The sequence below is a fragment of the Furipterus horrens genome, unplaced genomic scaffold (genome assembly GCF_987537825.1).
Source record: "Furipterus horrens unplaced genomic scaffold, mFurHor1.1.pri manual_scaffold_1, whole genome shotgun sequence".
Taxonomy (NCBI): domain Eukaryota; kingdom Metazoa; phylum Chordata; class Mammalia; order Chiroptera; family Furipteridae; genus Furipterus; species Furipterus horrens.
Window position 1 is genome coordinate 171466475 of NW_028327171.1, and position 24936 is coordinate 171491410.

Below are 24936 nucleotides of genomic sequence, written 5' to 3' on the forward strand. Positions count from 1 at the left end.
GACTCATTAATTCTATCTTTGCACCTACTCACCCTTGACTTCTTTTTCTCATGCCCCAAGTCCAATCTTGATATAGTAGAGATATCTGATCTGATATCTGATCTGATTATTGTGAAGGAGTATGGGGGGGGGGGGGTAGGAGGAGGTTGCCCGAGGCAATGGTAAACAGCCTAAGACAAGATTGTTTGAGAAGCTCACCTCCAGAGCAAATGTACAGTAATTATGGGCCAGAAGACCTAAAATAAAAGGAGGGCAGACACTGGCTCTCAGGCTCTCTTCATCAAGGATTCCTGGATGATTGTGCTGCAGCTGTCTGTGTTTCCTAAAGAATGGTAGAAGGAACTCTGGGTGCAGCCTAGGATCACACTGGCCTGACAGAGGGTCACAGGGTTATTCTTCTTTGGGTGTTCTAGAGGGGGGGACGAGCTTTGAGGCAGAAGCCTCCCATTCTTCCAGAATTGTGCAGCTTTTGTATCTTATGTTGTTTTAGTTTATAAACTAACCATATAGAAATAAGATAATTAAAAACTAACAGGGGGAATGTTAAGGGAACTTGGGAGTTAACAATTTCAGCCTCGATAGCCTTAAGTGATTAAAGCTATAACTAAAGAGTTAAAGAGTTTAGCCTTAATTGATAGGCCTAATTAACTAATTCATGTGGAAAGCTGTTATTTCAGAATTGTGTAGCTTTTGAATAAAGACCTCTTTCTTTTATTACCAAACATTTGCCTCTAGAATTTTGCCTAGAGGGTCGTGGTGGACAGCAGGACACCACTTGCTGAAACAATCTGACAGAAAAATTCTGTTGGCTCTACCATCCAAAAAATAGCCAGAATCCAATAATTTCTCACCAAGTCATCAGCTATCTATCCCCCAGGTTTAAATCACCACCATATCTAAACTGGATTATGGTAATAATCTCCTTCTCTTGCCCCTTTGTAATCTGTTCTCAACAAGCAACCATCATGATGCCGTAAACTGTAGCAAATAGGGCTCAGTGCAGAGGGAGTAAGTAGATAGCAATGTCCATCTCTCAGACTGTAACAGAGTGGGGCGGGGGTGGGGGGGCTCCCCAAAAGTCCCCACAGCTCAGGGTTTTGGGTATGGGGAAAGGAGATAGTACAGCTTTTAAGGTACTTTGCATATCTGTGGCAAGCTGATTGTTAGATAATAGCTGTGCTGCAGCCCAGGGCAAAAGGGCGGGTGACAGGCTTAAGTTACTTTTCATAACAATGACATATGTTGCTCTGGGTCAGCATTTAAGATAAGGGCAAGCAGGCATAAAAGGAGGAGAAGCCACAGGATCTGAAAGGGGTGTAGACAGGATTCAGCTAGGAGGTCTGGCTTGTAAGGGGGAAGACAAGTGGTTTGGAGAGTCTGCCACGAGGTCTGAGGTAAGAAAGAAGAGAACCACTGGGAAACCTGCCTGGAGAACGTGATCGCACAGCTGAAGAGGCTGGAATTGTGGGGACCTGTCTAACCAAGCATGGATTAGTGGGAGATGCCTGAAATGCTGAACTGTGGCCAGGAATATGGAGCCAAGGACTTCTGCTTTTCTGAAAAACGGTACCTATGACTAGTGTGTTCTGAAGGTGGCCTGGTTTGGCAGGGGGAGGCAGTACTAAGTGTTTTTGTGTGTTTCAAAGGGAGTGGAACATAACAGTAAAAACCCACCATTATTCTGAATCTGTAAAACTTTTAAATAAACCCCCTTTCCTTTTCCACAAAACCTTTGTATTGGGAGTCACACTCTTTGGCACTGGGCAATCAGACCTCACAGCTATTCCAGAACAGCATAGGCTGGGGTTTCTGTAACAAGACTTTCCCTGAAAGAGACCTATTTGCATATTTTAAAAGCTGCTGCCCATAAAGTGCTTCCCAGCAAGCCCTTATTATATGAAATGTTAAAGGGTCACATTTAAGAAAAAGAAAATAAAAACTATGAACAGTAAAATGACAACAAACTCACAACTATCAACAAGTCTAAAAAACCAAAAACAAACTAAGGTAACAACTAGAACAGGAACAGAACCACAGATATGGAGATCATATGGAGGGTTATCAGTAGGGAGGGGGAAAGGGGAGAATGGGGAAAAGGTGCAGGGATCAAGCATAACTGGTAGGTACAAAATAGACAGGGGTATTAAGAATAGTACAGGAAAGGGTGAAGCCAAAGAACTTATGTGCTCGAACCATGGACATGAACTAAGGTGGGTGGGATTGCTGGAGGGAAGGGAGGTACTGGACAGAGGGGGGCGGGGTGGGGGGAGTTGGAGACAACTGTAATATCATAGTCAATAAAATATACTTAAAAAAAAAAAGATGCTACCCTTTCAGCCTCCATTTAGATGCTGACTGAAATCTTCCCCTTTGGGACACCAACTTGTCTTGGCACAGCCTCAATCACCAAGGACAAAGAACCCTGCCTGAACAATCACAAAGGTTTGAAAGACAATCAAGAGCTACAGGGGCTTAACAATCAGGTTCATCTCCTGTAGACTACTACTTTAAAACTGGGAAAGGTGGCTGTTTTATCCAGTGCATAGAAACCAATATAGAGCCAAGAAAAATGAAGAAACAAACAAAAAGTTTCAAAGAAAAACCCAGAAGCAGATCTGCATGAAAAAGAGATCAGTGATTTACCTGGTAAAGAGTTCAAAGGTGATCCTGTAAAAATGTGAAGTCAAAACCATGCAATGGTTTCCCCTTTCACAGTAAAAACCAGAACTTTTTGCACTACCCTATAAGTCCTGCACGATCAACTCCCTCTTACCCCTGAGCCTCCTCCAGTTCTCTACCACATCACTCACTCTGCTTCTAACAAACTGGCTTCCTTGCTCCAGACATGATCTTGCTTCAGGGTCTCTGCACTTGGTATGCTCTCTTTCGTATTCTTTTTCCTTTGTCTCCCAGATACCCACATTCAATTCTGCACGTCCTTTTAGTCTTTACACAAATGTCAACCTTCTCAATTAGGCCATGTTGGACCACCCAAATGCATTTTCTCCTGCCTCCCCCAGCACTCCTTACCAACTTCCCTATTTTTGTTTTGCTCCATAGCATTTATCACTTTTAATATCGTATATAATTTTACTTATTTTGTTTATTGTCTTCCCTTCTCTATTTGAATGTGAGTTTCAAGAAGACAGTGTAAGGGAGAAAGAAACTAGTCTTCAAGGTTGTGTCAGCTGGTCTAATGGATGACAAGAGAAAACACCCAAATTTGTCTTTTAATTTAAAAAAATTTTATATTTTAATTACTGTTTACATTAAATACTCTTTTGTTTTAGATTCAGGTGTACAGCGTAGTGGTTAAATCATCATATACTTTACAAAGCAATCCTCCACCTGGCACCATACACAATTATCACAATATTATTGGCTATGTTCCCTATGCTGTACTTTACATGCCCATGATTATTTTGTAACTATTAATTTGCACTTCTTAATCTGTTCACCTTTTTAACCCAGCCTCCCAACCCCACCCACCCTCTGACAACTATCAGTATTTTCTGTATCTATTAATCTGTTTCTATTTTGTTGGCTTGTTTGTTTGAAAATAACCAAATGTAATTATACACATACCTATGGAAACCTCACATACATGAGAGTTTCTGAGACAGAAAGGGAAAATGAAATTTAGGAGGTAATAAATTCATGAAGGTAGAGCCTACATGATGGGATTTGTGTCCTTAAAAAGAGGAAACACAAGAGCTAACTAGTACTCTCTGTCATGTGAGGACACAGCAAGGAAATTAGGAAGAGGACTCTTACCAGAAGCCAACCATGTTGGCACCCTGATAGATTTCCCAGTGTCCAGAACTGTGAGGAATAGATGTTTTTAATTCACCCAGGTTATGGTATTTTGTTAAAGCAGCCCAAACTGACTGAGACAGGAGGATTAACACTGAGAATAGGAAAATAAATTTGACAGTTAGATAATCATGTGTGACTTCGGAGAAAAAATTTCTGTAGCCTGGGACAGAAACTGAATTTTGAACTTAAGAAATGAGTGACTGACTGACAGGTGTGGCTCAGTGGATTGAGTGCCAATCTGTGAACCAACGAGTTGCCGGTTCGATTCCCAGTCAGGACACATACCTGGGTTGATGGCCAGGTTCCCAGTTTGGGGCAAGTGAGAGACAACCACACATTGATGTTTCTCTCCCTCTCTTTCTCTCTCCTTTCCTCTCTCTCTAAAAATAAATTAAAATCTTTTTTAAAAAAAGAAGAAAAAAAGAGAAATGAGTGACTGATGGGAAATGGAGGTAAACCATAAAATGGAAAATGAATAAATCTCTCAAGAGACTGAGAGCCTGCTCTAAACAGAGCACTATTCTAGGCACCAGGGCCGGCCTCATGGGCATATAACCTTTGCAGTCACACAGGGTGCTGCACTCAGAATGGTCCTGGCATGGTTTAATGCTCTGATGTCAGTGTCTTGAAATTCTTTGAACAAGGGCCCTGCATTTTCATGTTGCACTAGGTCCACATACTATGCAGTAGAACATGCAGGGCACTGAAGGGGACCCACAATATTTCATTCATTGTTCATTCACTTATTTACTCAACAACACATGCATAAATTGCCTACTACTCTAGTAGTGTTACAGAAACAGGGGAGTCCAAAAATCCCCAGAGTTTGCTGCTGGGGGATGGGGAGAAGTAAGCAGCTTTTCAAATGCTTCCACATGCCTGAGGCTGGTGGCTACTGTCTTTCTTATGCAAATGGCTTTAATGCATCCAAAGCCTCAGGCAGATGGGAGGAGTCTTGAACCAGGGGATGGTATGGAAAGCACACAGAGCCTACATAAGGGTCTGTGAATGGTCAGAACTGTTTGCAACGCCCACTGCGTCAGATGACGCAGTCAGGGATATATAAGCAGCTGCAGACATTTTAGCGGGGTCTCTCAAGCTCTCGTTCCGGCTCTGGCTCTCACTGGCACTCTGGCTCTGGCTCTGGCGCTCTGACTCTCGCTTGTGCTCTCACTCTGGGACTCTCTCAAGCTCTCGTTCGGGCTCTGGCTCTCACTGGCACTCTGGCTCTCACTCTGGCGCTCTGACTCGGGCTCTCACTCGCGCTCGCGCTCTCGGGCTCTCGCTCTCTCGCTCTCCCGTGTGCTCCCTCCACGTGGCTTGGTGAAGGGGCCTTCTCCATGTGGCTTGGAGAAGAGGTCTCCGGGCTGCTTTAAGAGGCTCTCGCCATGCGGTTTTGAGGAGGAGAGGAGATCTGCGCGGTTTGCAGGAAGAAGGCAGTTTGCAAGGAGGCTGAGAATCCAGGCGGTCCTGCATTGAGAGCTGGAGGGCACCACAGCACAGAAAGGACCTCCCCAATCAGATTGAATGATTGGCAGCTGCTGGTAAAGCTGAACTGTGTTTGGAAAGTAGGGAAACAGTTTCTCTGACTTTCCGAAAACTAGCCTGGTTTGGAAGGGGGGGAGGCAAGGATATGTGTTTGTGGGTATTTTAAAGAGCATAAGACTTAACAACAGAAATCCGCAAATAACTAAATCTATATAACTGTTAAATAAAGAATTCTTTTTCTTTTCACCAAACTCTGGTATTGAGAGTTATAATTTTGGCGGCGGGCAATCGGGCCCCTAACTAAAGAGCCCGTGGGTTTGTTTTCAACTGGAGCAGCCCAGGGGTTCTGTAACAGTAGTTTCTGCAGACATGTTGAAAAAGGTAGTGAATATGACAGACACATGGCCAAAAAAATGTTATAAGAAAAGGTTGTTACTTTCAAGAATATTAAAATATAAACACAGCTAACTATGACATGAATTCCACCTCAGTTTCCTATTGTGTGACCTATAATACCTTAATAAGTTTATTGAACTCCCTTAAATTCTAGTTTACTTAAACAAAATTCAGCCTAGTCTAATTAGCTTTATTAAGTGATTCATGAACTGGGCAGCCTCCTATCTAGCAACTAGAAGGGTACTCGAAGGGTTGTACAAAATGGCAAGTTTTCATAGGCAGAAAGAGGGTGGGACTAAGAAGTTAATAGTGGATTATTTCAGGCAAGGACACCCCTTATAAGAAGATCAGAGGGTCTCATCAGGAAGATTCTCTCACTACTGTGGATCAGGAAATTCCAGACTGATTATTCTAAAATTCCACTCAAGGGAGTGACTGAAACTGCAAATACTTAAGTATTAAATTTAGGTTTGGTATCATGGCCTTTTATCACAAGTGATATCATATTGGGCCTGTGGCTTTTCTTTTTTTTTAAGATTTTATTTATTTATAGCAGTTGAGGATCAAGTTTGTGTCCAACAGGGTCAAGAACTGAAGCAGGAATATTTGGATAGGATCCCATGTGGCCACAAAACTGGGGAAAAACTTAGACAAAAGCATAAAAAATAGCACAGAGAGTCTGAATGAACAACAAATTTGGTTGAATCCAAAGGGAGGAATCCACATTTTACTCAAGGGCAAAAGATCTGAATAAATGGGCTGACAAATCATGCTTCTGGTGGAAGTACTTAGTATCTCATCCCTGAACATTTCTCAAAGAATATAAGAATTTAATACAACTCAAAGAAGGAAGAATAATAACACAAGTTATTGATTAAAAGTAATTCATTAGAAAACACCTAGGCAACATGCCATAAAGCCATATGATCAATTTTCATGATCACCCTTGTAGTTTCTCATGGGTTACTTTGGTGTGGATACCATCTTCCTAAGGTCTTTAACTTCTCTTGTTTCTACATACTCAGAATTGAATCAGTAATCAAGGTGCCCATGACTATTTCATAGTAATCAAACTCATGAAGCCTTGATGTGCATTTTTTTAAACCTCACTCGAGGACATTTTTTCATAGCTTTTAGAGCGAAGGAGGGAGGGAGAGAAAAAGAGAGAAACACCCATGTGAGAAGGAAACATCTTCGCGCTGCTCTGACCAGGGATCAAATCTGCAACCCGTGCATGTGCCCTGACCTGGAATTGAACCTGTGACCTTTCAGTTTAAGGGACAATGCTCCAACCCACTGAGCCACACAGGCCTTGATATATGTTAATGAGATCCTAAGGGTTTAAATTTCCCAGTCTCAACTACTGTTGCTGAGTATTAGGAGTGCTTGAAAAGCAGAGTACATAACAGTTTACTTGAGATTCTGGAATTAGAGCAACAGGAGGAGGCTAGTTTGGAGCGTTATTTCATCCAAGTTACATTAAGGACTGGTGACTGGTTTCTGCCCTGGAACAAAGTACTTTTTGTTCACGTCTGCCAAATAAAACACCTGTTCCGCCTGGGCAATGCTAGATAAACATTAACAAATTCTTACTTTTGTGCTCCCTTTTTACAAGCTCCAAGCAGACCATCCCCCATTTGTTAGCACAAACTGCTTTAAAAACAATTTACAATGCAATTGATTAAATTTCTAATCTTTCCAAGGGAAGGCCTTATCAGTTTTAAAGGACTTTGTATGGACTGCTACATTAAAATGCAAGGTATTTCTTAGCAGGGGAGAAGAGCTGTCAATTGTGGTCACTTTTCATCAGCATCTCTGTTTAATCATGGATCCACAGATGTATGGCTGTTTTGGGTGTTGGAGATTACCAAATCTCATCCCCATTTTCATTAAAAAATACTAAAATTGAAGCTCAGTAAGGTCAAATGATTTAAAATCACTTGGCTAGGCAGAGAAAGGATTATATACCTAGTTTTTAAGTCTCTGATCTCATCCATTATTCTTCACCACTCGATTAGAAAACCATTAAGGTAAAAATCACTAGCCAATAGGTAGCATACCTGGCGACTTTACATTTAGTTTTGTAAGTCATTCAATTCCCTCAATTCCATCCCCTAGAAAAGCTGCTTCAGCTCTTTCCACAGGAACTAGAAAGTGTTAAAAAAGTGCCGACAGATTTGATTAGAGTTGCTAACGAACTGACCTCGACCAGTCTACCTCAGCTCCTTAAAGGTAAAATTTCATTATGTCAGCTACGTTTAGAGGCCTTTCCAGTGACCATGAGTCACATATATTGGGGTCAAAGGGATTTTTAGTACGGGCCCTCAGAGTGGGTGTCGCAGTGACAGAAACAGGTCCCGCGCACTTGGAAACAAGGAAGAAGAAGCATGAGTTTATGCAGGTTCCGTCAGTGAAATGAATTCGGAAATTGAGAAAAAGCTGACTACGTGGGGGAGGGGAAAGAAGCGCGAGAAGAAAAGGAAAGGCCTTTTTTTCCGGTGACGCGCGGTCACGCGGAGTTCTCTCGACGTGTGCGCACGCCATTGGCTGAATACGAGCTGACGTCCCCACAGCCGCCCGAGCGCGAACCGCGGCAAGGGCGGCACCGCACTCGAAGTTGGTGAGGCGGGCGCGCTCCCGCGGCCGGCCACGCCCCCGCTCTCTGCCCGCCAACCCGCTCATCCAGTCCCTCTTCGCGCCCACTTGGCCCCGCCCCTCTCATAACTCGCCCCTCCTCCACGGGGCTGGCGGCGCGCGGAAAGCGCATCACGTGACGGCTGGCCCCGCCTCTTCCTCTCGGTCCCATATTGAACTCGAGGTGGAAGAGGCGAGTCCGGTCTCAAAATGGAGGTAAAACCGCCGCCCGGTCGCCCCCAGCCCGACTCCGGCCGTCGCCGCCGCCGCCGGGGGGAGGAGGTATTAGGGGGAGAGAGGGGGGTTGATGGGTAGTGGCCGGCATGGGGGGCCTGGCTTGGTGGGAGCGGGGAGGCCGGGTGGATTGGTCGGCGGTCCCGCGCTCTGCGTTGAGACGGGCGGTGGGAGGGGGAGGGGAACGGGCCTCAGAGGCCTCCTTGGGGCCTCTCACCCGCCTCATTTTCTCTTTCGGCTGCATAAGTGGCCCGTTGGAGGCACAGCGTGGCTGTGGAGACCTCGGGGGGGAAGCTGGCTCACCGGCCGCGCGGCCTCACATTTGAGGCCGCGGGAGGCATGGCGGGCCTGGGCGGGAGCGGTTGGGAGGAGGTTGTGGGGGAGGGGAGGGGATGTGCAGGCACATCCGGGAGAGCTAGTAGGCGGGCGGCGGCCACATTGACATTGATCCGCTGCCGCGTTACGAAATGGCGCATTGGACCGCAATGGCCGCCGCCTAGCTCCGACGCCGGCAAAGAGCGCGGGATTGGAAGAAAGACGGAGGAGGCGGCCTGGCAGAAATTGCTGCTAATGGCCTGGAGTCTCGGGGCGCGGTTCTTTTCCTGATGTTCTGTCTGTGCATGTTAGGACTTAACAGACTTAAGGCGACAAAATTCTAGTCAGCATACGTTTGAAAATAAAATTTTTTAAGTTTGCCGCTTTTTAATATTTCTAATTATTTTTGCCAAAATACTTAAAATTATACATGTTTGTTACATTGATAAATAGCTTGAAAAAAAAGTACTGGTTTTAGAGAGGAAGGAGAGAAATCGATTTGTTCCACTTAGTTATGCATTCATTGGTTGATTCTTGTAAGTGCTCTGACGGGATTGAACCCTAAACCTTGATGTACTGGGAGATGCTTCATGCTCTAACCAACCGAGCTACCTGGTCGGGGCTGAATATTGTATCTTTACTTTCCCTGTGGTTCCGGTTATAGAGTCTTGGGTGTTTGTTTTAGAGTACTGCGACCACAGGTAACTTTTTTTGTATGCTTGAGATAATTTTACGTGGGGTATGGTTGGCTATTTTAAGTCAGTTTGGTGTTGCTGACTAAATGCGTTTAATCAGGACTTGAAAAAGAGTAAGAGAATTAATGCTTTAGGCTATTAATCTTTTAATATTTTTTTCTAGCATGGGACAGTATTTTCGTATTAAATGCCTTAATATCTTTACCTTTAGAAGACACAGGAAGACATTAGAATGTAAATGTGAGCCCCTTTATGTAAGGACTTTGGATGAACCATATCTTAGCGCATGGATTAAATGGCAGTCTTACGTAATTTATTGAAGAACTGGTTAAATTGTAAAACAGTTACATCCACATCTTAAAAAAAATTCATTTCAAGCATAAATTTTAAGTGCAGCGTGTCCTTTTTATGACCCTAGAAGATGTATTTGAAAATTTTGTCATATGCTACAAGTGCACATAGCTAATTTTGCTGCACATAACCTATAACAAATTGGTTACAGAAAGTCATCAAGAAACATGGTGGATTTTTTTTTATAGGTTTTTTGGGAGGATTAGCATTTTATTGAGGAATGCCTATTTTAATATATTGATTTGCTTGTAACCAAATTTCTTTTAATTTGTCACTCGAGACTTAAAGTTGCATCTCACAGCTTTGTGGTTTAAAATTAAATGCCTGACGGGAAAAGAAATGTTATGGAGGAACTACTGCTTTTGCAATGTTGGTTTCTTATAAAGTGGTTTCTCACTAGCATCGTCTGAAATAATTATCCTCAGGAACTCTTGTACCTCAAAATTAAGGAGCTTTTGATTCTAGTAGTCCTTTGGACATCAGTTTAGTTGAAGTGGTGTTGACATTTGAAGGGCTGGTTATAGGTTTCTTGGTATTTTGATTCCTTTATTAAGTTGATGAGATTTGTATGATCCTCCAATTTCTAACTCAACAAAATATTAACGGTATAGAATTTGATACTGAGTTCATTTGTAGCGAGTATAGTGGCTTGTGCATTTTAGCAATTCACCTACAAAAAGAAATAATTAAAATGTATTGGTTTGTTTTCTCAGGGCCATGATCCAAAGGAACCAGAGCAGTTGAGAAAACTGTTTATTGGTGGTTTGAGCTTTGAAACTACAGATGATAGTTTAAGAGAACATTTTGAGAAATGGGGCACACTCACAGATTGTGTGGTAAGTTATTAAAACAAAAAAAAAGTTTTTAAAGAGGGTAGAGGACTTGTGGTGGAGGTGTTTCAATGCTTTGAATTTTTTATTTTGTAGGTGATGAGAGACCCCCAAACAAAACGTTCCCGGGGCTTTGGTTTTGTGACTTACTCTTGTGTTGAAGAGGTGGATGCAGCAATGTGTGCTCGACCACACAAGGTTGATGGGCGTGTAGTGGAACCAAAGAGAGCTGTTTCTAGAGAGGTATTTTAATACCATGTTGTATAACATGTTAAAATGTTGTAAAATTTTGCGCGTTTTTTTTTTTTACTTATGTATTTTGTACATACAGGATTCTGTAAAGCCTGGTGCCCATCTAACAGTGAAGAAAATTTTTGTTGGTGGTATTAAAGAAGATACAGAAGAATATAATTTGAGAGACTACTTTGAAAAATATGGCAAGATTGAAACCATAGAAGTTATGGAAGATAGGCAGAGTGGGAAAAAAAGAGGATTTGCTTTTGTAACTTTTGATGATCATGATACAGTTGATAAAATTGTCGGTAAGTAGCAACTTGAATAAGAAAGCAGAAACTGCTTTTTCTACTCTAAATTTGCTAAACTGCTTATAATATTGAATTGTGGAAAATGGTATCTAAAGTGTATATTTCAGTTTTCATGAAGTGAGTACACTTGTAACCAGCATCTAGATCAAGAAATAAATGTTAACATCCCAGAGCATTCCCTCATCCTCACTCTTTCACTACCTTCTTAATAACTATTTAATGTTATATATGTGCTAAAGGATATCATTTGTGTGGTTTTTCAAACATCAAATAACTTCTGTTTGATTTTAAAATTTTAGTTCAGAAATACCACACTATTAATGGGCATAATTGTGAAGTGAAAAAGGCTCTTTCTAAACAAGAAATGCAGTCTGCTGGATCGCAAAGAGGTGAGTAGTACCATATGTACTTAAAAAGTAAACATAAGTGGTGTTTGTAAGGTTCTTCAAGATCTTCCTTGTTTGTGTTCAAGGCCGTGGGGGTGGATCTGGCAGCTTTATGGGTCGTGGAGGAAACTTTGGAGGTGGTGGTGGTAACTTTGGCCGTGGTGGAAACTTTGGTGGAAGAGGTAGGATGGTTATCTTCTAAGTATGTGTTTACTTAAAATTTATTAGAAAGTTGATTGTTACAGTTTTAATTCATAATGTTGCTTTCCTCAGGAGGCTATGGTGGAGGTGGTAGCAGAGGTAGTTATGGAGGAGGTGATGGTGGATATAATGGATTTGGAGGTGATGGTAAGTTTTTTTAAAAATTGATATTTTGACTTTGTTTCCTATGCTTTATTGAAAATTAAGTATTTCAATTTTTCTAATTTTAATGGTTAAAATGTACTTCTGAACTAATAGACTAGACTTTTCCTATAAAGATTTAACATTAGCTAATTATTTTTGACTACTTAGGTTTGTTGTACTAGTTGAGTTGGTGTTATATCTCAGGAGACTGTTTACTGTTTTCCTTAGTGAAATTTAAAGAATTGAACAATTTTTAATACCAAAATTTATTTCAGCATTTATCTGAAATCCTTATTAGACTCTTGGTTCTGTTACCCGGGCTTTAGTGCTAAATCAGTTCATGTGCTTTTTTTCCAGTGGCTTAAGTGTAATATAAACTATAGTTCAGTAACAACTTTCTATATATTTTTTGTGTGTGGCCCAATTGTTTTTTAGGTGGTAACTATGGCGGTGGTCCTGGTTATAGTAGTAGAGGAGGCTATGGTGGTGGTGGACCAGGATACGGAAACCAAGGTGGTGGATATGGCGGTGGTGGTGGAGGAGGAGGATATGATGGTTACAATGAAGGGGGAAATTTTGGTGGTAAGTTTTCAATTGTTTAAATATTCATTGTTTATATAGCTCCATTATAGATGTTTAAGTGTTAAAAGGTAGCATTTGGTCAACTTTCACATATAAAATTAAAAAATACTCAATGGATGATTGAACTGAATTTTCTTCCTGTGCTTGTTATTTAGTAAATTGACTTAAATGATTTCAGCTCTTTATTTTGCACTTAAAAATGGGCATTTATCAGTAATATATTTATTGTCAGACTTTACCTGACTAAGCACTTTTAAACTGGACAAGAGTGCACCGAGTTTTGGACTGTATTAATGTAGAAACAAAGATTTTTCTTAGCAGTTAATGTAGAATACTTTCTGTAAGTGATGTAGAAGTTGTATTGTGTCAGAATTAGAGTGAATTAAACTGAATATTTTGATGGTGTTAGTGGTATGAAGATGAGAACATGTGCTAGAGTGTAGCATCAAACATAAAATATGACAGCTATCTAGATACATGCTCTTCGGACCATCTTCCACTCTTCTTAACCCATGTCTGAGGTTTGCTAGTGGGCCTCTGATGGAGAGTTTGGAAGCTGTGTACAATCCTCTTTTTCAAAGGATTGCCTGTGTCGTAGAGTATGCTGCCATGATTGTAAGATAATGTGCAGATATTAGAAGAGGGAAATGGTTATTGTTAGTCAACCACAAATAATAACTTTGTGATTTCAGGTAACTACGGTGGTGGTGGGAACTATAATGATTTTGGAAATTACAGTGGACAACAGCAATCAAATTATGGACCCATGAAAGGTGGGGGCAGTTTTGGTGGAAGAAGCTCGGGCAGCCCATATGGTGGTAAATACTCTTTTTCCATCAAAATTCTTTATAATCCTTTTTAATTTATAAACTCATGTATATTTCTTTTAAAATTCTCTACGTGTATCTTTCCAGGCGGTTATGGATCTGGTGGTGGAAGTGGTGGATATGGTAGCAGAAGGTTCTAAAAACTCAGCAGAAAAGGGTAGGTATCTTTTAAATTTTTATTATGATGATAAAACAATGTGGAACTGTTCACTGAGTGTAATAATTTTTTTATCCTGTATTATTCAACAGGCTACAGTTCTTAGCAGGAGAGAGAGCGAGGAGTTGTCAGGAAAGCTGCAGGTTACTTTGAGACAGTCGTCCCAAATGCATTAGAGGAACTGTAAAAATCTGCCACAGAAGGAACGATGATCCATAGTCAGAAAAGTTACTGCAGCTTAAACAGGAAACCCTTCTTGTTCAGGACTGTCATAGCCACAGTTTGCAAAAAGTGCAGCTATTGATTAATGCAATGTAGTGTCAATTAGATGTACATTCCTGAGGTCTTTTATCTGTTGTAGCTTTGTCTTTTTCTTTTTCTTTTCATTACATCAGGTATATTGCCCTGTAAATTGTGGTAGTGGTACCAGGAATAAAAAATTAAGGAATTTTTAACTTTTCAATATTTGTGTAGTTCAGTTTTTCTACATTTTAGTACAGAAAATTTAACAAAACGCAGTTTTGAAGGTGTTTCCTTGTGAGTTAACAAGTAAAGAAGATCATTGTTAATCACTTTTGTATGAATTTTGCTAAAGTTAACTGTAAAGAAACACCTGCTGACTTGCAGTTTAAGGGGAATCTATTCTCCCCGTTTCCAAACCATAAAATGAATGGGCTCTAACATGTGGAGAGAATAGATACTTGTATGTTTGCATTGTGTTTTAGATAAATAGAATTGGGTATTTAAATTAGCATATTTGTGACTTTAATAGAATTAAGATATACCTTCAAATGAAAAAAATCTCAAAATTCCTATTTGGTTTTGTGCATTTTTTTTCCCCCTAAAATGTAATCATGATTTTAGTGTGTTAGCTTTGCCGAGAGTCCTAGCTGTGTTTAGAACATCTCCATCTACATTCACCTTGGTCACATGTGAACTGCTGCCATAGTTTTTATTTGGGTGTAAAGAATGTCTGCTGCCCTTTTAATTTTGCAGAGGTAGTGGATGTTTTTCCTTTCCTCCTCCATTAAAAATCATTCTTAAAAACTTTCAGAATACAGGACCACTAAACCTGCTATATCTGAGCAAATTGGTGGCTACCTTTTTTCCTTTTTAAAGCACAAGAGGCCCATAAATCTTCAGTTATTTTCCTTGGTTTAATATATATATTTTTTTGATACAAACTCAAAAAAACAAGAGAATAAAAGTCATGCATTGTTGAACCCTTACCTGGCTGGCATGCTTTCCTGTTTGTACCCTCTATACATTTTACTGGATGGAACAAAGGACAGTCTAGGTATACTTGACCCGTGTGACATAATGCAGAAGTGTAACCCCAGTTCCTTAGTATAAGCTTTCCACTTTCCAAAGACCTGAATTGAAATTTGGATCGTCTTGAGTTATATTCAAAATCCCAAAGAACACACTGTTACTCTATGTGTATGCTTGAACCTAAATCATGTTGATATAAACTAATTTGTTTGGAAGACCCTGGGTGAGAAAATTTTTAGATAATGAGGTCATATATATAAATATATATAAACATCAATGTCTACTGTTTTGCGCCAGCCTAGTGCTTACAATTTTATTCAAGCCCAAAGTATGTGCCCTGCTGTTATTATTTCTTTGGCAGTTGAACATTGGATTCAAGGTTCTTTCGTTTTAAGAAGTACTAAGCAAAAGAAGCAATAAAAAGGGGAATGGGGCGTGCTAGTGTTTGCATATGCTCTCTTGTTGCTCTAATTCTGTGCCTCTGTGCATTAATATTTGGATGCATGCAATGCCAGCATGGAAATCGGTCTTCACAGATACTGCAGTTTTCCAGAAAACACTCACAAACCAATAAATGTAACAGACAACATGCCATTTGTTAATGGACGTATGTGAATAAGCAGCATAGACAATAGGCAAATATTAGAAAATGGTTAAGTCTTTAACAACTTCAAGTGTGGTTATTATATAAATGGACACTGTCAATGTTTATAACATACCTGGGTACCTGGTCAAAATAATGCTTGGGAAACATTTTATTAAAATTGAGCTAAATTGTCTCAAGTTCTTTCATTCATATAATACAGGTTGAAAGAGTTGGGGGGAGAGTAACATTTCCTGTTTCTATGTTTGTGTAATTGTTTGACACAACCTTGACAGTATCCTTTAATGGCATATGAAGTTAATTGTACTGTTAACAAACTTTTTGTGTTCTGGAACTAGTTTAATAGTGAAAATATATTTCAGTAAGTGATGTTTGCAGCCTATAAGCAGGTGAAATCTGTGTATGTGACCTGTTTATAAGTTGTATTAGCTTAGTCCTTGTGAACAGTGTGGAAAAGTAAGCCATGAGGAGAGCGATTTAACCAGCTTTAAAAGGACCTAAGATGTGCTTTTTTAAGCACAGTGTGGATCAAAGGAGAATCACTAAGACAGGACTTCAGCAGCCTTTGAGTATGGACAAGTCAGCATAAATAAAGAATGACAAGGCAGCAGCAAGAGCTTCAACTACAGAGAAGTGAAGGCATAAGATACTATGGTGATAGTGAGCAACTTTCCAAAAGCTAGTTAAATCTGCTTATTACAACTGAAATATCGAAGAAAGTCTAGCAGGAAGGAGCTCTTCGCCTTTTGGAACATCAATGAGAGATAGTTGCCACAGTCACTAGGTCTAGCATTTAGACCTGCAAGGAAGGGCAATAAGCATTAGGTAAGGCTTGAATTTGAATTTTTTCACTAATTAAAGAGTAATTTTTTGTAAAGCAAGGTAAGAGTAATCTTTTTGATTTGCAGGTTGAATGAAACCCTACTTGCCTAAATGAGGAATGTCTTTCCTACCATCTTAAATACGAAGGTTTCTGGCTGGGTAAGGTTTGTAGCTCACAGTAAAACCTGATGACACCATTTGTTTTCCTACAAATTTCTATTACACATTTAAAACTATCAGGTACATTAGCAAAGTTGTTCGGCTGAAACTTTCTTTTGGAACCACGTCCAAAACGTTTTTAAACAGTTTAAAATTTTTTTTCCCTGCAATAACCATGAGTGTTCATGTTGAGGGAGATGTGGCGCCATGTACACACACACAGTTCATTGTTGGTGTCTTTTAGGGTCAAGTCAGTTTCTGATGAGAAAGAAGGGGAGTAGCCTCAAGACTTAGTTTAACGAACACTAAGCTGCCAATCCTCATTCTAGGAAAAACAACTTGGAAAGAACTTTTTTAAATTGCCAGATGATACAAATATAAAAATAGTCTGGTTAAGTGGTTTCATACATAAGTTCTTGCATATAAAATCAGGGAATTACTTGGACTAAAGGATAGATATTTGGTCCTTTTTTTAGGTTTTTAAGTGTCATGAATTAACCTGTTAACCAGAAGCAGTGGGGGCCTAATTATGCTAACACTTATTTTTAAAAGACAATTTCCCAAAGAATAAACTTCAAATTAGATGCTGATTTCATAAGGGCTATTATTTCTGCCCCAAAAAGGCTTGTTAAAAATTGAGACTTGATGTTAATTTACTTAAAAAAAACGAACAGCTGAGGGGGGATATATGTTTAAAACTAGTTTCTAAATTATAAATGATATTATTACATAAACAGGAGTAGGTTTGCCAGAGTTCATTCTCACAAAACGACTGGTTGTCACTAAATCAGGGCTAAATTTCTACACATCACTGTAGAATTGAAGTGTTGCACAAGGTAATTACTTTATTGATGAATTTTTTTGGAACAGTTTTAATGAAGCAAATTTCCTATGAAAGGAAACATTATTAAAGGAATTGTTCTTTTCAGTTCATCTCATTTCTTTATGAAATAAAGTGATTTAATTTAAATGTAGCTACACTGTCATTTCTGAAAAAAATGATGCTTTTAAGTCATAACACCAGTAAACAAGGAAGTTCATAAGGGAAACGGTCAAGGCAAAAAACTTCACTGGTTTTGTCAAAACAACTCAGAGGTTACTGCGTTCCACACTATTTTAAAAAACAAAAACTCCATTTCCATTCATGGAAAGAATTTGGTACTAAAGAGACCATCTGTTAAGAAACTGAACAATTCAGATAAGCTTGGTTTTAAGAGTTAAAAGTATAGAAGTCACAATTTGATGTCACAAAGTAGGGAATAAGCATGCATGTGCAGGGTAATGTAAAGGATTGTTAGCTTATAGAAGTATTCACAATTTTAAATTGCAGTGTTTTCTGATCTTAAGAGGTGGTCTGTAATGGATTCAAATGTTTCATTTGTAGGATACTGAAATGTTTACAGAAAGAACTTTTTCATTAAAATATTTTTAGAAATGTGTGTGTTGTTTTGTCACTTCACAGTGTTCATGTGACTGAAATGCTGTAGGTGAATGACATACTTTACTAGCAAGTAATAAATAACAGGAAACTTGGAAGGAATGAGCCTTTACATGTCAGTTAATTTTTAAAGTGGATTATATTTAATGGAAAACATTTGACCTGGGAAATAGGCATGGGAAAATATCTTAAAACAAAAAACTTAATTGCTTTTAAGCCTTAAAGACAATGTATGGGATACTTGGGGAAAACATGTAGTTAAGAATAATGGCAATGTCAAAAATATAAAAAAGACAAGCAAGTGAAAAACAAGGATGAAAGGGGGATTCCTTTCAGATGTTGGAAGTATTGGGTTTCTTAAAGGCAATTTTGTTCTGTGAGGGTAGGTTGGGTAAAGCTTTCATGAAATCAAGTAGTTTTCAACTACAGTACTGCAGTTTAAACCAAATGTATTAGCTATTAAATTTTGATAAAGTTGAGGGTTTTGATAAATGGGATATAAAAATATAACAAATAATGGATTCTTAGCATTAACAGCTGTTAAGATCATGGTAAGTGAAATAATTTGTGAGTTGAAGCCATGTGGGGACTTACAGGATTGTAACACATTTTGAAGTGTTGGTGTCATAGTATAATATATTCAGTGGTTTCATATTATGCAGCTCTTAAGTACCTCATAACTCCAGCTTAATACTTGAATTCCAAGACAGCTCAGAATTTTATTTCTGGCAGAATAAGTATATTAATCGGGTGAGAATACATTGTTAATATGAAAAATGGGCAAGAAAAATTGGAATCCTACAGGTACTCATCATGGACCAATTGTTTGAAGATTAGTGTTTTGCAAAAATAGGATACTCAGTATATGAGGTTGATTTAATGTAGAATTTAAAGTATCAAGGTTAGAGGAAGGTAATAGTTAAAATACATTATATTTGCCCATCACATTTGCAAATACAGGTAATGGCAAAGATATTGAGAACTGTCATGGTAGAAGTTAAGTGGACACAGTACTGAATACCAGCTAGGAGATAGGAATTTATAAAATTTATTAGTACATATGGATAAGTATTTGTATTTTTCCTTACCCTTTATCTCCCCTATATCCTCTTCATCTTCGCCCACCCCACTTCCCTCACATACACTTCCCTGTGTCTGTTTTTCTTATTTACTTGATTCCTCCACTGAGAAGAATTATGTATAGGGTGTTGACAGCTTCAAAATACTTCTAAAAAATAGTTAAAATTACTAAGTTTCACTAAAGCCATTACAATTACTTAATAAAGGGCTTATCACAGATGGGAAAATTTTACAAATGTTATTAGCCATAGCTGAAGGTTACAAGGTAATTTTAAAAATTACATTGTATTAGTCCATGCATTGTGTCAAATGTTGAGTAAACTTAACATCCCTTAAAGTACATACTTATATCAAAGGAACCTGGTAAGTTGGCTATTTTGGATTTAACTATTACCTTTATTTAATAGGTACTGGGAGAAATGCGGTTAGTAGGTTTTGCCTATCAGTGAAAATTTTAAAAGCAGAATTTAAGTAGTTTTGTGAGCTTGGGCAAGTTACTTGGGGCTTAAACTTTTTTATGCCATGCCACCCTTCAGCAGTTTGGTCATGCCAGTTGACCTCTTAGAATGTTTATTTCATGTATTAAATATGTAGAATCACATTGAAAACTTATTGTAATATTAAATTTGGTTTAGTAGGTGTGCCTTAAACACTAAAGGAGGCTAATGGTAGGTCTAATAACTGAAGTAATAACTGGTATTTTGTGATACTTGGCAACAGTAATCTGATGTTAAAGTTGTGATTTTAATGACAGAAGTACTGTGTATACTGATGTGGATTGCTGCCCATAATGAAGGAATGTTAAATTTCACTGATGTTACTGAAAATAAAGTAACTTTGTCCCTATCAAAATTCTCTGCTGTAAATTCTGTCCAGATTAAAAGTGTTTTTACCTAACTGTGTGTGTGTAAATGGAGATCATACCCACCCTCATTTGAATCTGTTGATTGAATGCAAAAATGGACTAAAAAGTGCTAAACCTAGTTCCTGCTCCATGATCTCAAAATAGTTTTGGTAATCATGGCTACTGTTTTAAGAGTATATCCTGAAGCATACCTAAAGCTTTAATGGGTGACAAAGTTAGTTATGCCAGTGTCTCCACAAGTGATTATAAAGTTTTTACTGTCTTTTTTAAGTTTTCACAGTTCTGGAGGTTAAGAAGAACTGAAAGCTGTAAACTGGCCTGTTAAGTAGCCTTAAAATGGGAAAGAATTGTATGTGTTGGGGGGCCTAAAAGCAAAAGTGTGGGTATGGGAAGTACTGTAAGGTAACATTTAAGCAGCCATCCCCCTTGGAAGAAGCATAGGCTTGAGAAATATCAGTAAGAAAAAAATTTTTAATACACAAAATACAGTATGCAATTAAGGTGTCTAATAAAACGCTTGATACACCTCAGTGTAAAAGGGATTGGTACATATTTTATAAATTAGGAACAAAGTTCAAGTAAGGTTTAGCTATTAGCCAGGTTTAATCTGAGGACATGAAGCTCCAAATCAGATTTAAGAGGTGAAAGCTTGGCTTTACATTTTTAGTCATAGTATTTGTCATACACAGGCGGACCTCGGATAGTGGACTGGTTCCAGAATACCGCAGTTAAGGGAGCTGTAATCTTGGGTGGTGGAGGGTCCTACCTTCAATTTGTAAAATACCTGAAGTGCCGTAAAACAAAGCACAATAAACTGAGTTGTACCTGTATTTTAAATAGTTTCGTTTCTAATACGCAGTATGTCCAGTAGTTAAAAAGTTTTTAGGTTACATGAATTTGACAGGATATTTTAAAATTTAGTTAAATAGAAAATGCCTGTGAGCAAAGGCATTTGCTGTCAGGCTAATGAAGTCTGTTCTGGTCTGTCCAGTGGTGCTCTCCTTGTAGGTGTTAGCCAATTCTGGGTCCTCCAGGTGGGGCTGCTGGGAACTTCCAGCCATCACCCCTCAACCCCCACCCACAACTTTCTTTAGGGTGTGGGGTACTTTATTGAAGATTTGAAATTTTTGTTTTCAGGTTGGAAAAGTCTCCAGGGGTCTCATTACAATTACAGGAAGAAATTATTTTCCTCGTTTATTTTTTATTTTGGGAAGGAAATTCTTAACCACACAAGTCAGCTACAATCTTCACATTTGAATGCCTAGGTCCATTACCTACCTTTGTAATTTCCAACCTGAGCTTCCCAGTCATCAGTCAACTTCAATTAAGCTACGTAATTTGACTTTAGTTTTTTTTCATTTGCAACCAAAAGGCATCCTAATATAAGGCTAAAAAAAAGGAGAGAAAATGCCCATTTATAGAGTGCTCAAGTACAGTGCTTTCTGTAGAGTAGCTCAATTTTATCCTCTACATCCCTGACAGATGAGGCAATGAGCGTGATTTGAGTTACTGGACGTAACTCCAGAATGGCAGCAGCAAGCCCTGGCAGTCTGGCTCTAGTCTTTGCTCCTAATGGATAGATAACCCTCAGTGAACAGTTTGCATGGTGCTTACTCTAAACATGCTTGACCGTGTGAATGAATCATTTCCCCACTTCTAAAACAAAACCAACCAAGACACATCTGATTAGGTGAGGAATAAAGGCTGTGAATGGTTTATTGGGCAGGAGGGAGATTTTCAGTTATGAGGCGGCCTTGATTTTTGTACTTGATATTTTTCAGTTCCCAGGTTGGCACTCAATCCAGTGAACCACACCAGCCAGGGAGAGATTAAACTGATTTTAAGTGAGCTGATCTTTCTCACCTAGATCTCCCTCTTAACTAGTCTCCATCTCCAGGCAAGTTGGTTCTTAAAGAGATTCAAGTCCTCAATTCCACCTTCACCCCATATTGAATCCGTCAGAAAATCCATTCAGTTTTTACATTTGAAACGTGTAGAATTTAATGCCTTCTCACTATCACCCTAGACCTATACGCCATATTTCATATGAATATTGCAGAGCCTCCCCATTGGTCTCCCTGCTTCCACCTTTACCCTCTAGACCAGTGGTTCTCAACCTTCCTAATGCCACGACCCTTTAATACAGTTCCTCATGTTGTGGTGCCCCCAACCATAACTAAAGCATAGTGATTAATCACAAAAACAATATGTAATTATATATGTGTTTTCCGATGGTCTTAGGCGACCCCTGTGAAAGGGTAGGGTTGTTCGACCCCCAAAGGGGTCGCGACTCACAGGTTGAGAACTGCTGCTCTAGACTATTGTCAACACACAGGGCAGGATAGTAGACTTAAAAATCAGATGTTACTTCTACTTGAAACCTCCAATAGCTCTTCACTTTGCTAGGTAAAAGCCAAAGTCCTTATGAAGGCTTAACAAGGCTCTGCCGTGTTTGCTTTTCTACACTCTCCTCCCCTTCCTCTCCATTTTCAGCCATATATAGTCTTTGCTTTTCTCAAACAGACCTCAAGAGACTCTGGACTTCCTCTGTCCTGTCTGAAATACTCTTTAGCTAATAGAATGGGTTTCCCACACCTTCAAATACTGTCATCTCAAACAGGCTTCCATTTTGTCCTCTATACTTTATAAACGATGCCTAGCACATAGTTTTTATGTCAAGATAGACCACTTTTCCTTCGTTGAGATGTATCTGCTGTTGAAGTCATTAAAAAAAATTTTTTTTTAGATTTTATTTATTTGTAGAGAGAGGGGAACGGAGGGAGAAAGCGGGAGAGAAGAAACTTCTATGTGTGAGAGATCAATCAGTTGCCTCTTGCACACCCCCAACTGGGGACCCGGCCACAACCCAGGCATTGCCCTGACTGGGAGACAAACCAGAGACCTTTTGGTTTGTAGGCTGGCACTCAATCCACTGAGCCACACCAGCCAGGGCTAAAATATCTTCTTGATATACTTTACTTTTCTATATCTCGGGCACCAGAAGTTTAGTATGAGATGCATATTTTCCAAGAAAACATCCTGAAAATGCAAAACACCTAAAGGTATTTAATGTCACTGAAAATTCTGTGAATAAATTTGAATGGATTACAAGTAATTTAACAATCATATTTATTAGTACCAGCTTTTCAACTAAATTGTTTCCTTTTTTGCCAGAGCTAAACAATTTAATATGAAAAAGGCCATTTTTTTGTTCATATAGTATTTATTAAAAAGTACATAGTGGTTAGTTTTGCAACAATTTGCTTTTAGCCAGATATCAAAACATAAATCTATGGATGTAACAAATGAGATAACAGTATGAATAAGTTTTTGTAGTATTTACACGTGTACAGAAACTATCTCAAATGGTGTTCTAAGAAATTAATGTTTGCAGTGAAACTGATCTCAACATACTGATAACATTTAATGCTTTTAAAATTTTATATTCTACATTAGTTTTTACTATAATTTTGCATAGAATTAAAAGTATATTTCTGCATTTCACATTACAGTAGGAGCTTTTAGTATACATAACAGTACACACACACACACACACACAAAACTAGCTCAGAAAAGGTCAGATCTTCCCATACCTAGTTTTTCTTAACATCTGGCCTCTTACTCTTGGGAACAAGGAATACATTGCCATCTCTCGTTTGCTGCAGGGAGTACTCACTAGGAGAGTAAGGTTTTCCATCTTCATCCCGTAGCATGCTGAAGACTTCGAGATATAAGGTGCTAAGCTGTTTTTTCAGTAGATGGAGGTTTTTGTCATTTTCTCCTTTTTCTTTGAGCAATTTTTCTTTTTCGTCTTTTAAATGATCCAAATCTTGCTCCAGTTCTACTATATTTTCCAGTTTTCTTTTTCTGCAATTCTGAGCAGCCACTTTATTCTTACCCCTCCTACGTATATCTCGAATTAATGCAAGTTGAGCCTCGTTGACTTGTTCTTTGGACATCATTTCATTGAAGTCATCGACAGGGAGGTTGATGATTTTTTCTACAGGGAATGGGATGTGGAGAGCTTTTGCCCTTAGCTCATCTCGTGTGAGATGAGCATCCAAGCGGTTTGAATGTTTGTCTTTTGTGAATGGGATTTTGCGATGACCAGGACTTACAGGCAATTCTTTCTTTTGTGTGTTTTCACATTGGGCATCACACATTGGAGCACTGTACCCCTGAGATGGTGACAGGGGTTGAACTATATCCCCAGAAGGCTGTACTGGCTGTGTTTTAGGACCATTATGTTTGACACTTCCGGGGGCACTATCTACCTCTTCCATTTCAGAATCACTGAAGCCAAGTGGTGTGTCTCCATAGAGAGAAGACTCCACTGAGTGTTCTGGTGATGCCAAGCTGGGACTTGTGTTCAGTGAAATGCCAGAGTCAGAATCATTGAATTCTGCTGTGCTTTCAGGGTGGTTTTGATTGAAGGCTTTACAAAGTAATAGATCAGAAACATCAATGGGCCCATTGAGCAGTTCAAAGATTGACTCAGTGAAAGTAGCAGAGGGGGGCACGCTGTTGCTGATACTGGGCTCTGCTATAAAAGCAGAACAAAATTCATCACCAAAATCTGTGTTTATTGTGACATTTGAACTTAATGAGTTCGCTGTCAACTGACTGGGGTCTTCTGTGGAGAGGATGCTGCTGAAGGAATCCTCAAAAGCATTGAGAAACTGCGGACTGCAGTTACTTACTTCTTTTTCCAGTGAAGGGATCGCTGAGTAGAAATGGTAACTGTCGTCAGCATCTGCCTGTTTGGTTTCTGGGCTTGGAACCGTACTAGTCTCAACCAGCTTGTCATTTTGAATATTAAGACACTGCATGGAAAAGAAGTTTATACTATGTAAATCAAGGTTAAATATTTTCAATAGCTGAGTAAAACTCCCCACCCCCCATTTTCTCCAAGCTGTTTTTTATAACTCAGCGATAACTCCATTTCCAACAGATATTTATGCCTAAGCATCTATCATTTTCAGAGTTTCTAGATCAACTTCAGGTGAATAACTCACTCACCCTCAAACCATCGGGCCCCTTTAACAAAATAACATTTAAGTGAGCATGGGCAGCTCTCATGACTGATAGAAAGTCA

At 39.2% G+C, this 24936-nt stretch overlaps 2 protein-coding genes across 8 annotated transcripts in view; one reads left to right on the forward strand and one right to left on the reverse strand.

Annotated features, from left to right (window-relative positions):
• Window positions 1-8475: 8475 nt before the first annotated feature.
• On the forward strand, window positions 8476-16496 carry HNRNPA3 (heterogeneous nuclear ribonucleoprotein A3). 3 transcript variants are annotated; one of them, XM_090281027.1, is made up of 11 exons: window positions 8476-8616; window positions 10643-10765; window positions 10856-11002; window positions 11091-11301; window positions 11604-11693; window positions 11777-11872; window positions 11964-12038; window positions 12471-12617; window positions 13310-13435; window positions 13532-13601; window positions 16386-16496. In XM_090281027.1, the coding sequence occupies exons 1-10, from the start codon at window positions 8545-8547 to the stop codon at window positions 13582-13584; spliced, it is 1140 nt and encodes a 379-aa protein (XP_090137153.1). In that variant the 5' UTR covers window positions 8476-8544; the 3' UTR covers window positions 13585-13601; window positions 16386-16496. The 3 variants fall into 3 exon arrangements, with proteins under 3 accessions (XP_090137153.1, XP_090137144.1, XP_090137161.1); XM_090281018.1 differs by lacking the exon at window positions 16386-16496 and adding an exon at window positions 13694-15652; XM_090281035.1 differs by lacking the exons at window positions 11777-11872; window positions 16386-16496 and adding an exon at window positions 13694-15652.
• A 6488-nt stretch (window positions 16497-22984) lies between these two features.
• Window positions 22985-24936, reverse strand: part of NFE2L2 (NFE2 like bZIP transcription factor 2) — a 32423-nt gene continuing 30471 nt past the window's right edge. For all 5 annotated transcript variants that reach the window (XM_090281122.1, XM_090281087.1, XM_090281113.1 and 2 more), the window contains exon 5: window positions 22985-24664. In XM_090281122.1, coding sequence (XP_090137248.1) covers window positions 23435-24664 — 1230 coding nt within the window. In that variant the 3' untranslated portion in view covers window positions 22985-23434. The remainder of the gene's footprint in view (window positions 24665-24936) is intronic.

Coding starts and splice junctions, on each gene's coding strand:
- HNRNPA3 (XM_090281027.1), top strand. CDS start 8,545: ATGGAGGTAAAACCGCCGCCCGGTCGCCCCCAGCCCGACTCCGGCCGT. Junction 11,003..11,090: donor AGAGAGCTGTTTCTAGAGAG/GTATTTTAATAC, acceptor TTGTACATACAG/GATTCTGTAAAGCCTGGTGC. Junction 12,618..13,309: donor TGAAGGGGGAAATTTTGGTG/GTAAGTTTTCAA, acceptor TTGTGATTTCAG/GTAACTACGGTGGTGGTGGG.